General features: G+C 53.7%; 1 protein-coding gene across 1 annotated transcript; it reads left to right on the top strand.

Moving 5' to 3' along the window:
• Positions 1-639: 639 nt before the first annotated feature.
• On the top strand, positions 640-9,496 carry HTR3A (5-hydroxytryptamine receptor 3A). Its single transcript, XM_078849857.1, has 9 exons — positions 640-715; positions 1,676-1,842; positions 2,602-2,646; positions 3,613-3,722; positions 5,266-5,435; positions 6,061-6,221; positions 7,425-7,635; positions 8,298-8,558; positions 9,198-9,496. Exons 1-9 carry the CDS (start codon positions 640-642, stop codon positions 9,494-9,496), a joined length of 1,500 nt encoding a protein of 499 aa, XP_078705983.1.
• Positions 9,497-13,802: the final 4,306 nt, after the last annotated feature.

The following is a 13,802-nucleotide window of genomic DNA, read 5'->3' on the forward strand; positions in this document are numbered from 1 at the left end:
CTTGGAAGCTTTCACAATGTATGAAACTCTCAGAACCTGATCCATGCTAAGACGACCATTGACTTCAATGGGCTTTGGATCAGGTCTTCAGTCACATAAATACTCTTTAAAAAAATCAATTAAAGAGGTAAATGAATTAAACATCTTGGTTTCTCTTTAGCTTCAGCCTCTTCCTCCTACTCCTGTGCCCTCCACTTCCCTGGGATAATTTGATTTAAAAAAATACTGAGGGAAATTTTAAATATTCCCCGGGTGGGAATAGTCTCACCTCTGCCATTGATCCTTGTCCATGTCTGGAGATGACAGATCTGGAAGCTAAAACTCCTTCACATGTCACCTCGTACCCAGCTCCCACAGAGAGCCCAGGGAGAAGGGCCGGGAGCTACCCATGCACTGAGCTAGCAGGGTGGCTTTTTGGAAAGAAAATATACATTAACCATGAGGTCAGTCTTGCTGTAAATCCTGTTCCCATTAATAACACAGGCAGCCACCTCCTGAGTGCCCCCTTATGGCCAGAGGTCCCTCTAAGACACCTGGCCTCTGTTTTCCCCTCTTCAGAGCCCTGGAGAAATCCACAGTCCACAGGCAGTTCAAACAATCCCCACAAGGGGCCCTATTTATTTAGTCTTCTGATACACGATGGACCTCCAGGACCCGACCCCACTTCAGCGTCTCTCTCCTGATCCAAAACCCCATGGAGCCTTTCAGAAAAACAGTACATAAACTCAGTCTTCATCCCAGTTTCAGCTGGGCACATCCCCACCACCCTAAGTGCCTGTCTTTCTGCTCCCCAGCAACCTCCTGCCTGGAGTTTGTTCTTCTCCACAGCCCCTTCCAGTTGCAGTCTCTTCCCTGCTTGGACAGAGACTCTCCCAAGTCTACCTGCCTGGAGCTCACTCGGCCCTGCTTCTGAGCTTTTCTCCTGCCGACACAGAGCCCTGCAGGAGCGTTCTTACAGCCTGCAGCATCTGCAGATATAGCTTCCCCTTCACTGCCACTTCCTGCTCCTTTCGTACTGGAACCACCTGATTCCTCTCAGGTGGGGCTGATCCTATAATCAGGGTTGCCTTAGCCCCAGGCTCTGCAGCCCACGAGGCAGGCCAGCCTGTTACACCACCAATATGCACTCTGTGCTCTTTTTGAATGGAAGAAAGATCAAACCCCTTTGAGTATGTGCGGACCTTGGGCAGGACAATTTCAGGGTGCCCAAAAGTTATCTGAGAGGCAGAGAGATGTACCTGCAGTACTTTGAGCAGCTGGGAGCCAGGCTATAGGCTGCAATAGTTCAGATTAGTGGAGCTCCCCATCCCACAGCCAGACTGCATTGCAGGGTCTCAAGCCCAGCCCATATGCCCAGGAGCAGACAGTTCCACGTGGTGAGCCAATAAAGTGCTTCCTTGTTCTCTAGTCGACAGGAGCCACACCGAGCCAGTCCTGGGTGGGAGTCACTCCCCACCTGAGATGACCCGGCAGGCGCTGCACTGAGCTGGTCTTGGCTGGAAGCTACTTCAGCTAGACTGAGCCATGCTTTGCTGGGAGTCGGCTTTCCCTGAGCCAGGTTGCTTTGCGTCAATTGTGCAGCAGCATGGAGAGAGAGGGAACGGGGAAGGTGAGGCACTGAGCGGGTTCATGCCCAGAAATGAGTCCAAGGAAATGTGATTTTTTTTCCCCTTAGCTGCTCGGAAAGGGAACAACAGGACTTTGAACTCTGCCAAGCCAGCCCTGCTCCAGCTCTCCGACTACCTGCTGACTCATTACAGAAAGGGTGTCCGGCCAGTTCAGGACTGGAGAAGGACAACCAACGTAGCCATTGATGTCATGGTATATGCCATTCTCAGCGTGGTAAGTCCTCTGCTTTGCCACTGAACCCAGAAGCCCTAACACTTCTGGGGCTGAGGAGTGGAGGTAGGTACCTCTGAGCCTAGGGAGGTTCGTATGCCACTAAGTTTTTCCACATCCAGGGTGAAGTGTGGAGACACATCCTCTTTAGGAGCTGGACTTAGGTAAACTAGGGCAAATCACTTGGAGCCATGTCTTCAAGTGCTCAGAAACCATTTAGGCACCTAATTAAGGGTGAGATTTCCAAAGTGCTCAGAACCCAACATGCTGAGATGATATGGAACCTGGCCCTAGTTATAATTTAACAATATTCAATGCACCGTGCCAGAGAGGCTTGACCACAGACAAGGCAGAGTTGCTACAAGAAGCCATCCACACCCACCCCTTACTCCAAACTGAAAGAAGTTTGCTCTAAAATGTGCTGGATCAGTGACTGTGTCTGAAGGCCCCTCTGCCAACAGGGCAGTTAGAGGACAGACAGGCCTTCTGGCGGGGAAAGCTGAAGAGCTTAAGAAGGCCCATCCGTGTCCCAAGGGATCTGCAATCAGAGGTTCTGTTGCTTGTTATTTTGCCATCACCCCACCTTCTCCTCTTGTGTTCTTGCCAGTTGATCCCCACTGACATCTGGAGCTGGGTGATCATTTGTACCCAAGCCCTTCCTGATCACTTTGGGCCCTTGGCATTAATGACACAAGACCAGTAACCCCTGAGCTGTGAAATGCCCTTCGCCGGTTTCACCTTTTTGCTTTTTATTTCCAACAGGATGAAAAAAACCAGGTGCTGACAACCTACCTTTGGTACAGGCAGGTGAGTGGCTGGAACCCTCCCGGCTCTCTCGCCCACTCTCCTTCGGTGGGACTTGCCCTGGGCCCTCTCCAGGGTTAGTCGCATTTATCGCTGCAGCGCCGGCACCCATAGTAACGTGGCGATTTCTCAGACAGCCCTGGAGATGTTGAGAACGCTTTGTGCTCAGGAGCCATGTTCTTCTTGAGGGGGGTGCTGGCCTGTGGGGACTTTTTGCTGGAGACCGTCAGTACCTCTGTGAAGGCAGGCCTGCTGCCTGCTTCACCAAAGGAAACTCGGACATGTCTGCTGCTCACGTCACTCTGGCCAGCTCCTGGCTTGTATTCTAACTTCCATTTTCCTCATGGGGCAGAGGGAGTTTACTCCCACAGCTCCAGGATAGGAGGAGACCAGTGGGGCATCCCCCTTGGCATCCACATGAGAGTTCTCACTTTCTTTTCACTCAGAGCTCCCCGAGCACACCATCCTTTTCTCTTTGGCTATGCAAAGAGAGTGCCCTATGGGCTCCTAATGGTTCTCAACTAACCTAGTTCATCCCAAAATGAGAATGCAGCCAAATGAATAGCTGGGACATGGATATATCCACAGAGTCTCCAGAAGATTAGAACAGTGCACAGACTTGCTCCAACACCAAGAAGACATCCCCTTATGCAGTAGGTAGCCAACACGTAAAACCCAGCACCCTCTGGAAAGCAGAGAGACCGGTGGTTCAGAGCGTGTGCACATGGATGATAATGTCCTAGCTTAGTGCAGCGAGGTCAAAACCATCAGAGGATAACCAGTAGCATGTGGGGCACAGAGCTATAGGATTAGAGGGGAATGGGTGAATGCTTTAAGCTTTGTATAGTTGGGCAAGTACAGTAATTGGGAAGATAGGCTTTGCTTTGTATCTAATACTCCTGCCAGAGGTTGGGAACTGGCCTGGAATTGATCCTGCTGCCTAAGTCCCCTCTTATCTCACTTCTGCAGCACTGGATTGACGAGTTTCTCAGGTGGAATCCAGAGGACTTTGATAACATCACGCAGATGTCTATCCCCACCGAGAGCATCTGGGTACCAGACATCCTCATCAATGAGTTGTAAGTGCAGCAAAGTTCTCGGACAACAGCCCATGGGGCCTGGAGATTTAACTCTCTCCCGCCTCCCCCGCAAGTTCACATTCCACTTTGTATTCCCAGCACTGCTGCTGGTTTGCACAGAGCTGGCAATATCCCCACATACCGTACACTGCAGATGGGAATAGCTCAGGAGTTGGGACATTTCCAATGCTGGCTGACTATAAACGTTCATAATTACCCTTGCTGCATTTGGGGTGGAATTCAGATATTCAGAGGAAGGTTTTGTACAGGAAACACAATGCAGGGGCAGCTGCAGAACTGCCAACCCTTCCTTGGGAAAGAAATCTATTGTTCTTAACCATCTCTATTCTGCTAGGATTTAAGGAGCTGCCATGATCTCAGGCACTTGCCACCCTTTAAAAACTTTACAGCTTTGCTTTGTGCAGTGTGATAACTTCAGTGAGGCGTTCCTGGTACTAATCAGAGGGAGTGTGTCCACAGAGAGAGTCCTACGGCAATGCTAACGAGATGCAAAGGTATAGGGCTGTGTGCAAACTCACCAGCCAGGGAAGTTAAAAAAAATATCATCAAAGCCCCAGCTAAAGTCATTTCCCCCCTTTCCTTCAAGGCTCACTTTGTTTCTAAACACATGACTCAAAACCAGACCAAATCAATCCCCAGCTATCAGCTCACCAGCCCCTCTGAGGCCTTTCCAACCCCAGCCAGCTGGGAGGACCCAGGACCCAGCTTTCCTCTAGGGTATTCTCCTTTGCACCACTTCCTCCCTTCCTTTTAGAACCATGTGACGAACACAAACCCAGTAACCCCATATACATCAGAGGGGCCTTGTCACCAAAGGTAACTGTTGTATGTGTCTGTCCTTTGAACGTTAAGGAGTCTGCCATAGTCTATTGTGCTTCCTACAAGTATTATTTGTATTACAGCAGTGCCTAGAGCCCCAGCTGAGATTGAGGCCCTGCAGTGCTGGGCGCTGTACACACAGGCAGTAACAGAAAGCCCTGCGCTGCAGAGATAACAGTCAAACTAGACAAGTCACCCACTGAGAGAAGCATTGGAGCTATAGTTTGGCTGAGTGGGGGTGATGCTGGTAACTAAAGATGGGGGGATGACTGGTTGCGGGAGGGTTTGCGGTGGGAAAGAAGAGATGGGTACACAGAGCTGGAGAGTCAATAAACGTGTAGGTTTCTTTGGGGAACAGGTAGGATGGGCTGCTTGTCTCCTTGGAGAGGTTCCTGGGCACGAGTCAGCTGGCAGCAACAGGCTCTAAACAGAGACCTCTGCATGGTCTCAGGCTGCTGGACAGCCCAGCTTTGCCGGCTTCAGGCTGCCCAATGCCCTGCCAGGAACGCGAGGGTCACATCTAGCGGGTGTCACAGCTGCTACCATTCCTAACAGAGATGCTCTCCCAACTGTCCCGGCTAGCCGGGCTTGGGGCACTTCCATCCACTGCAGCTGGCATTTCACCACGGTAGAAAAGAGCCAAAGGACTCTGCTTTATTTATTTATTTTTGACGGGGGTGTTCTCATTCTTTGTGCCCTTCAGCGTGGACGTGGGCAAGTCCCCGGACATCCCATACGTCTACATCCGCTACCACGGGGAGGTCCAGAACCTCAAGCCGATCCAGGTGGTGACTGCCTGCAGCCTGGACATCTACAACTTCCCCTTCGACGTGCAGAACTGCTCGCTCACCTTCACCAGCTGGCTGCACAACAGTACGTGACAAGTGGCCCTGCCTTCCCCGCTGCACCCTGCCCTTCAGGAGCCTTGGGAAGGGAGGGACCAGGCCAGCTAAGAAAGCCTCCAGCTGCATGGGAAGTCAATATGACCTGGTCTGGGACTCTATAACTCGCAGTCACTTGGTGGGTCTCAGTTTCATTCCCAGTGGATATTGCAAAAGGCACAAAATGGTCCTCTTACCAGCAGGGAAAGCAAGGACTGAGCTGGCTGGGCTCCCTGGGTCAGTGCTGGGCTCATTGGTACAGGCAGCCTGGGGTTAGCTTGTATTGTTAGCCCATGGCCGCCCAAGGAGGGACAGAGCGGGGTAAGAGCTAGCGGGGCGGAGGGTGTCATGGAGCAATCACAGTCTCTGGGAGCACGCTGGCTCAGTGCAGGCCATGCCTCACCCCCCTAGACAGCCCTAGAAATAGGGAACGCATGCAGGCCAATCCGTCCTTGTGAACAAGGAGAGAAGAGGAATGTGGCCTGGAAGGGAGGAGCGTGACGCTCCCAGATCTTGTAGGATGGCTGTGGGCATGGAGTGCATCAGCAGTGTTGGGGGAAGATGTCCCTTCCCCTCAGGTCCCCAGCCCTGATGCCCACCTCTCTTCCACCCCACAGTCCGCGACATCAACATCTCTCTGTGGCGGCAGCCCGAGCTGGTGAAATTTGACAAGAGCATCTTCATGAACCAGGGAGAGTGGGAGCTCCTCTACGTACTCAGCCAGTTCCGGGAGTTCAGCGTGGAGGGCAGCGACAGCTACGCCGAGATGAAGTTCTATGTAAGGGCCCTCCCCTGGTTGGGTGTGGGCCGTGTGTGTTGGGGGAAGGGAGGAGAACTGAGCTGGGGAAGCACCAAGGTGCAGAAGGCAAATGGTGCCATTCTCTCTCGACTTGGGCAACCGTTCTCCTGGCTCTAAAGCGTGCAGAGAGGTGGCTGAGCAAACCCCGCAGCACGTGCTACCTGCATATCGCGGTGGGGATAGCAAGGACTGCTGCAACACAAGCTGCAGCACATCACTCCTACAAGGGGGCAGGACTCCCAGCCTAGGTCCACTCCAGTGCAGCTCGCACCTGGTTCGCTCACGGGAGGCAAACGAGGTCGCTCAGCATGGCTTCTACCTGATGGCCAGCTTCCCCCTTTGGGTTCAGCTGCTGCCTGCAGACTGCAGAGCTTCCCCCAGCACCCTGGTTTGAGCCAGAGTTAGTCGAACATCCAAGAAACACACACACAGAGTAAGCCCAGATGCCGTTTGTTTGAGCCATCTGAGCAGCCATTTCCCCCAGCATGAAGTGGTTCTATAGCTGGGGCCCCCCTTCCAGGGCAGGGCCGTTCCTTCCACTTCCAGGCCATAATATGGCCATAGAGCATTAAAAGTCTCCAGTGCTGATGGTCCGAGGATCCAAGCCACTGCAGGCGTGTGGCTTAATGGACTGTTTATTGGGCAGCTGGTGACTATAAATAAGGAGCCCAGAGGGTGCGCTGCGGTGGGGTGTGTGCATGGAGGAGCAGCTTTGCAACCGGAAATGCAGGCCAGCTGAGCCGGATGCCCTTGCTCTCAGTCTGTGCTATGCCCATGGGCCTAGGCCCTTCATTTAGAATGGGGGCGGCCAGGCAATAGCCAGTCTCAGCTCCACAGTGCCCTGCCAAGCTGCTGCTGCCAGTTCAAAGCCAGACCAGGGGTCACACGTTAGGGCGCTCAGGGTGGGAAGCAGGCAAAGCTCCCCACAGCAAACGATCAGGGCTGCCGCAGAGAGGAACACATCACAGCCAATGCCATCTGTGCCTGCAGAACATAGCAGCCACTCAGCCAGGCCCCTGGGGCCAGCAAAGCTCTTGGCCTTTCACTTCTGACAGGGTTGCCTGGCAATACCAGGCCCCAATAGCAGTGAAGGGGAGCCAGGCAGCCACGGGCCTTTATTCCCGGATGGCCTCCTCCTGACAGGGAACTCTCCACCTTCTCCGCCCCCTCTTGTGCTGGCAGGTGGTCATCCGGAGACGCCCCCTCTTCTACGCTGTCAGCCTGCTGCTCCCCAGCATCTTCCTGATGGTCATGGACATCGTGGGGTTCTACCTTCCTCCCGACAGTGGGGAGAGGGTGTCCTTCAAGATCACCCTCCTGCTGGGCTACTCCGTCTTCCTGATCATTGTGTCGGACACGCTGCCGGCCACTGCCATCGGGACCCCACTGATAGGTATGATAGCACCCATCACCGTGATTACCTAGGTGTGCACACATCCCCGGTTGAAATCTAGCACCTGTCTCCCTCGCGGAGTCCAGAGCCAAGAAGGGGCTGGATGGTGATAGTCTGGGGCAGATGAACTGTATGGCCAGAGGATCTGGTAGGACAGTGCACTGGACAGAATTGTGTGGGGGTGCTGTGGGTTGGGCATAAGGACCATTAGCAGACCTGTGGCAGGGAGAAGACCAGAACTAGGATATCAAGAGATGGGGGCTGTGGGTCAGGGTTGAGGTGTACTGGCAGAACTGTGTGGTGCTAGGGAGGCCAAGTCTGAAGTAGGAGGGTCTGCTGAGGGCCAGAATTACAGGGCGCCCACACAGCTCCAGATGCACTTGAGGACAGGAACAACCAGGGTGGTGTATCAAGACTGAGGGGAATTGTCAGAGCTGGGTGTGGGGTGACTAGGACAGGAATATCCAGGATGCTGGTTGAGTCAGGGTTACGCTGAGTGATACGCTGAGCTGCCAGGGGTCCCGGTAGGGCTGGAGCAGGAGGGGGTAACATCGAGAGAGGTGAGTACAGAGAGCTCACCCAGGCCCTGCCTGGGCCGTGCCTAGTTCTAGCCGAGAGACTGACCCTGCTGACCATGGACCATTGCTGCCTTCCTCTGGCAGGCGTCTATTTTGTTGTGTGCATGGCCTTGCTGGTCATCAGCCTGACTGAGACCATCCTGATCGTGCGCCTGGTCCACAAGCAGGATCTGCAGCCTCACGTCCCTGACTGGGTCAAGCACCTGGTGCTGGAACGAGCCACCATCCTGCTCTGCATCCGTGACAGGAAGAAATTCTACCCCAGCAGGACACCGAGTTCGGACATCAGCCGGCACCCAGAGAACAATGACAGCACAGGTACGAGCTGTGGCTCTGGGAAAGGGGGTAAGGGCCGCAGGGAGCTGGCCTCCTGGCTGCACGTTACTATCACAACCAAGGGGGGTAAGCTGCATGGAATTAGAAAGAACTCAGGGCTCACCTGGTGGAGCTAGACCATGATGCAGGGAAGCAAAACACCTGAACCTGCATGATAGGGTCAGTGTTGAACTCAAATCCTCCTGGGGCATTAGCCCCAAACCGTGAGAGGGGCACCCCACTGCTCTCAGCGGGACCCCGGGGACCAGCTTTGCCCAGGAAGTCCATGTGGCCCAGGAAGGAGCAATGGAACAGGATCCCCTTTGGGCCACACAGCTCGGGGACATCGGCCCTATTGCACAGCTTACAAAGGCACCCCAGGCATCTTCACTCCCTGCTGGCCCTGGGGCAATGGGGTCAGAGCACCACCCCTCTTTGGAGCACATGCCCCTTGGCCTAGCACGTAGAGAAAAGGGACATACTAGATTTAACCCCCCTGCCTGCCCCCAGAGGCTGTTTGCTGTAAGAGAGGGTGGCTCTGGGCCAGACACTGGGGAGGGGGGCTCAGAACCCCACCTCTGGGGTGGTATAATGCCCAGCACAGCCAAGCTCAGCAGTGCAGTGCTGAGACCTCTGAAAGGCTGCCCCCTCTCTCTCTTGTTCCTACAGCCAAGCTGAACCACTACGGCTGCGAGAACCTCCGCAAGTATGAGAGGACAGCAGGCGCAAGGCCATTGCCGGCACCTCCGGCACAAGGAGAGAGCTCCCCAGTGGTGGAAAGCATCCTGCAGGAGATCGCTGCCATCCGCCAGTTCCTGGAGAAGCGCGACGAGTTCCGCGACATCGCCCGCGAGTGGCTCCAGGTGGGCTACGTGCTGGACGTGCTGCTCTTCCGGGTGTACCTGGTGGCTGTGCTGGCCTATAGCATCACGCTGGGCACCCTCTGGTCCATCTGGCAGTATGCATGAGCCGTGCCGGTCTCTGCAGGCAAGAGTGACAGGGCGCTCCACTGCCATGTTTTAAAGGGGTCATTCCCAGCTCCACAGACTTCCCTGTATATTCTAACCACAGAGATCCAGCGACTAGCAATTCTTCATAGGTGGGCTCCAAACACCATGGCTGGGAGATGGTTAGAGAGGGATGAACAAGCTTTAATTAAATCTGAGCCAACGCTAACTTTAGCCTAACCCCCTTTCCGGTCTCCAACTAACTCCCTTCCCACTCACATGCCGCACACCTACTCCCCTAGTCCCGTTCCAGCTCCTCTCTCATTTCCATCAGGACACAGAGAGCAACATCCCACCACACAGGCTGGCCTCCCTGTGCATCCGGCCACAGCAGAAGCAGGAGATGGTGGGAATATACCAAGGGAGCCTGAATGTGCACAGTTCCCAGGCTCACATGCCTCGACTGCTGGGTGCTGAGCTGACCAGAGCCCTAGGAGGCTGACTTAGTCCCAGTCCAGACCCAAACACCTATCAATTTGTTTATGGGGCGCGGGGGCTCCCAACCACCTAACCCCAGCCTCTCCATGCCACCTCAGTGCCTTGCTGGCTCTGCGCGTGCTTTCCTTACATCTGTAGCAATCCATGTGCTTTTTCAGCCCCTTACATCTCTTATCCTAGCTCTTACCATACACTTTAGCAAGTAGGATTTTCTTGTTTGAGTATTTCTTTCAGGTTACTGTGTAGCAAGTAGGTCTCTGTGAAGGTTGAATAGCTGCATGCTGCCGGGAACAGCCGGTAATTTGATGGCATGGCTCTTTTGTAAATAGCATCCCACGTAGACTATGTGCTGTGTATGGTGTTTTGTTACCTGTTTCAATTGTCTTACCCAAGAGATCTTGGAAAACTAAATAATAAACTGGATGCTTCATTCACTAAACCGAAGAGGACAGAGAGTGACTTCATGTAGTGGCACGTGGGTGTTGGATAAATCCACTCGGCAAGGTGACCACAGGAAAGCATGGTAGATATTTGGAAAATGTCTCCAGCAAGGGCACTCCATACTGGCCTAACCCTGCTCCCATGGGAGCAGAAAAAGTCCAACGCTGAACACATTCGCACCTCCCGCCCTACATGACTGGCACTGGAGTGCCAGGAGTGTTCAGCACCAAGGACAGAGACTACAGGAGAAGAGCACCGATTGACGGCTGTGTGTGGCGGGCAGGAAGGAGGGGCTGTTTAAATGCTTCTCAACTTCGCTGAGGACTCTTTTGCTCCTTCCCTTTAAGCCTAATTAAGGCAGTGGCCCATTCACATGGCACATACTGTGTCAGGCTCACACATGGCTGGACACAGGGGCAAAGAGCAGGGACCAATTGCACCTAGCACAGTGGTCTCCTGGTCCACGATTGGGGTGACCACAATCTGACTAAGCCCTTGGGGTGGCTGTGGAGGTGCTGGCCATGGGGAGCCCACTTTAATGTCACAACTTCCATCTCCTCTGTGCTCTTTGGTCAGCTTATCCCATCAGCTCTCTTTGCCCACTGATTCTATTGTAGGGCAACAAATCCTCATATCTACGTGCACATGTGGACACTGAAGGCCAGGAGTTCAAAGCCACATAGACTGGTGTCAATACTGTGGTGTCATATCCACCATTCCTGCCCCTCTGCCACCTGGCACATTGCCCAGTGCTGCCTAATAGCATTGGCACAGCAGAGCCCCCAGTGCACACTTCGCACGCGTAACCCATGCCTCCACAGTCTACCCTCCTCTCCCACCCTGACCTGCTGGATCCTTGGGCTTTATACTAAAGGCTTCATGCCATGTGGCCCTGGAGCTCCTACCCTGCAAGCACAGACAGTGAAATGACCTGCTTTGGCCATCCAGGAGAGAAGAGCGGAGGTTGGGTGAGATCAGGACCAAGCTGGAGGACACAATACTTAATTCTCATGGGTCCAGAAACACTGAGCCTCCTGCAGTCCCTGGAGGCTGGGCTCTCTATCTATGTGTTGTCTCACATGGCTGATTCAGAGAGAGCTGCCTTTTGTAGCCGTAAGGAGTGAGGCTGTGTGGTGGGATAGGGAGTGAGGTGGAAGGGACTAGAAATTCCAGAGGTGACCAAATGGAGGCAAAGCTGGGGTCAATGCAGGAAGACATGGAGCAAGATGGGAATGGGGACATGGGACCTGCCTCCCATTGTCACATTCTAGTGCTCTTCATTGTTCACCGACTCCACCTAGCATCTATTATTGCCTGCACAGCTAGCCCAGTTCCTTCTCGAGTGTCCCTTCCTTCCTCTCACTCAATTTGCTTCAGCTGCTTCCCTTATGGTGTGTCCATCACATGCAGCGGTTGCTCTCATTAACTCCATCAGCACAGAATAAAGCACCTGGGCCTGTTTTTAACTCTCTCTTGCCTGCCATTTCATCAGAACCAGCTGCTCACCAGGCTTTGCAAGTTTCTTTCCCTCGCCTGCCTGTATTGCATGCTTGGCCAACAAAACCCCCTTCAGATTCCAGCTCTGCTGTATGGTAGCTGGAAAGCACTAATAGAGTGATGACAGGCTCAGCTTAACACATCGGTGGGCTGACAGGATCACTCTCCACCTCCACCAGGGCCAAGGTGCAATGCTTCCCTGGGTTGAGGAGGTAATTCCACTGTGCACAGCAGCAAGGGAGGGAGCCCCCCAGAATCATGGCTATGCCCAGAAAGGCTGGAGATGAAAGGAAATGCCTCCTCTTGTTTCCAGAAGCACACTCTAGTATGTCCTAGTGTTCTTGGGTGAGAAGAATGTGATAAGAATGGTAAGTTCCTGCCATATCCTTGGGAAACCTTATTGAAATCCATGCAAGTATCTTTGCGGTCCATTGTATTAAATAAATGGTTTACGTATTATTGTGGGCTGGGATCCTATGTAACCTCTCGAGGGGGCAGATGTGACAGATACAAGACCTGGCGGCTCAAAAGGACTATACCGAACAACGGGCCAGACAAGAACAGAACAAACAGCGTGAAGCGGTTTTCCTGGGGCATCTCTAGGGCGAGGTGAATGCAAATTCCCCACCTTGGGTTATGCCAAAACCCCAGCCTTTCAAAGCTACATCCTGAGGAGTGGGCCATTGTCTGCTGATCACCCGGTACATGAGTAGCCCCGTATGCCTCCGACATTCCTCACCTGGGGCGCAAAGCAGAAATCAGAAAGGCAAAGAGAGTCCTTAAGCAGCTGAGCTCCCAGTGCTGCCCACCAGGGGCCTGATGCTGCCAGTGCTTCGGGGTCACCGCCGCCGAACGCTGCTTGTGGAGAAAGTGCAGTGCTCCCGGAGACACACAGCTCACAACTCTGACCCATCGCCCGCCCCCAGGGTGACCCCTTGTTTGACTAAGACAAGGCCGTGTGCAATATCCTCCCGCCCCCAGTCCGTTCCCTTTCTTCCTCACCTCAGCCTGCCACCTTATCCCTGATCCAGTCTCCAGGTCCTCATGGGTCTCTCCCACAGGTTCTTGTAGCTCACTCCCAAGCATCGTGGTCCTTGGGTGGCAGCTGTTCCAGGGGAGCCATGAAAAGCTGCCCTGAGCTGGTCTCAGCTGGGCGTCATCTCCATTTGTGGGATGGCTGCTGGCCTGGCTCCATAGCTGAGGTCACTGAGCACATGGCCTCCTAAAGTCTTCACCTGCAAGAAAACTCAGCCATGAGTGACAGCTGGGGACCGGGGCAGAGTGGGTTCTTGGCAGCACGACCTGTGTTAATGTGCTGATGGTCGGTAAGTGGCTGGCTATTGATGAGGTGTCCAGCTAAAGAGTTAGTAAGACACTAAATCAGCCCATTGATCCTGGTGAGATCGATGGTGCTACAGACCTGATCACTGCAACGGGCAATTAACATCCTCTGGAATGAGCTGCCTTCATGTAACATCAAACGCTTCAACGGACAAATCCAATCGGCCCACTGAACCGGGCCCTCCCACTGCAGGGTCTGCGTGGTCCACGTGGATACCCGGAGTGGGCACACAGACCCTGCTCTAGCACCTTGATGTACAAGAAGTCCCCAGTCTCCCCCCACAGCTGGGTCTCCCATCTCACTGGGTTGAGTTGGGGCTCCGGGGGCAGCATGTGCCACCCTGGGAGAAGAATTCTTATAGATGAACTAGAACAATAGAAATTTTAATCCCCTTCCCCAGCCCCCATTAATTCTTGTTTACTTGGGCACTCACCTCTCCCACTAGCCTTCCCCAAAACATGTAAAATGGGAAGAGGGATCAGGGGTTCCACACTTCTGGCTCCAACCTCCTCCCCCTGTGCCAACGAATTGCCAACGGAGTAAGTCCTT

Source organism: Lepidochelys kempii, chromosome 22 (assembly GCF_965140285.1).
Source record: "Lepidochelys kempii isolate rLepKem1 chromosome 22, rLepKem1.hap1, whole genome shotgun sequence".
Taxonomy (NCBI): Eukaryota; Metazoa; Chordata; order Testudines; family Cheloniidae; genus Lepidochelys; species Lepidochelys kempii.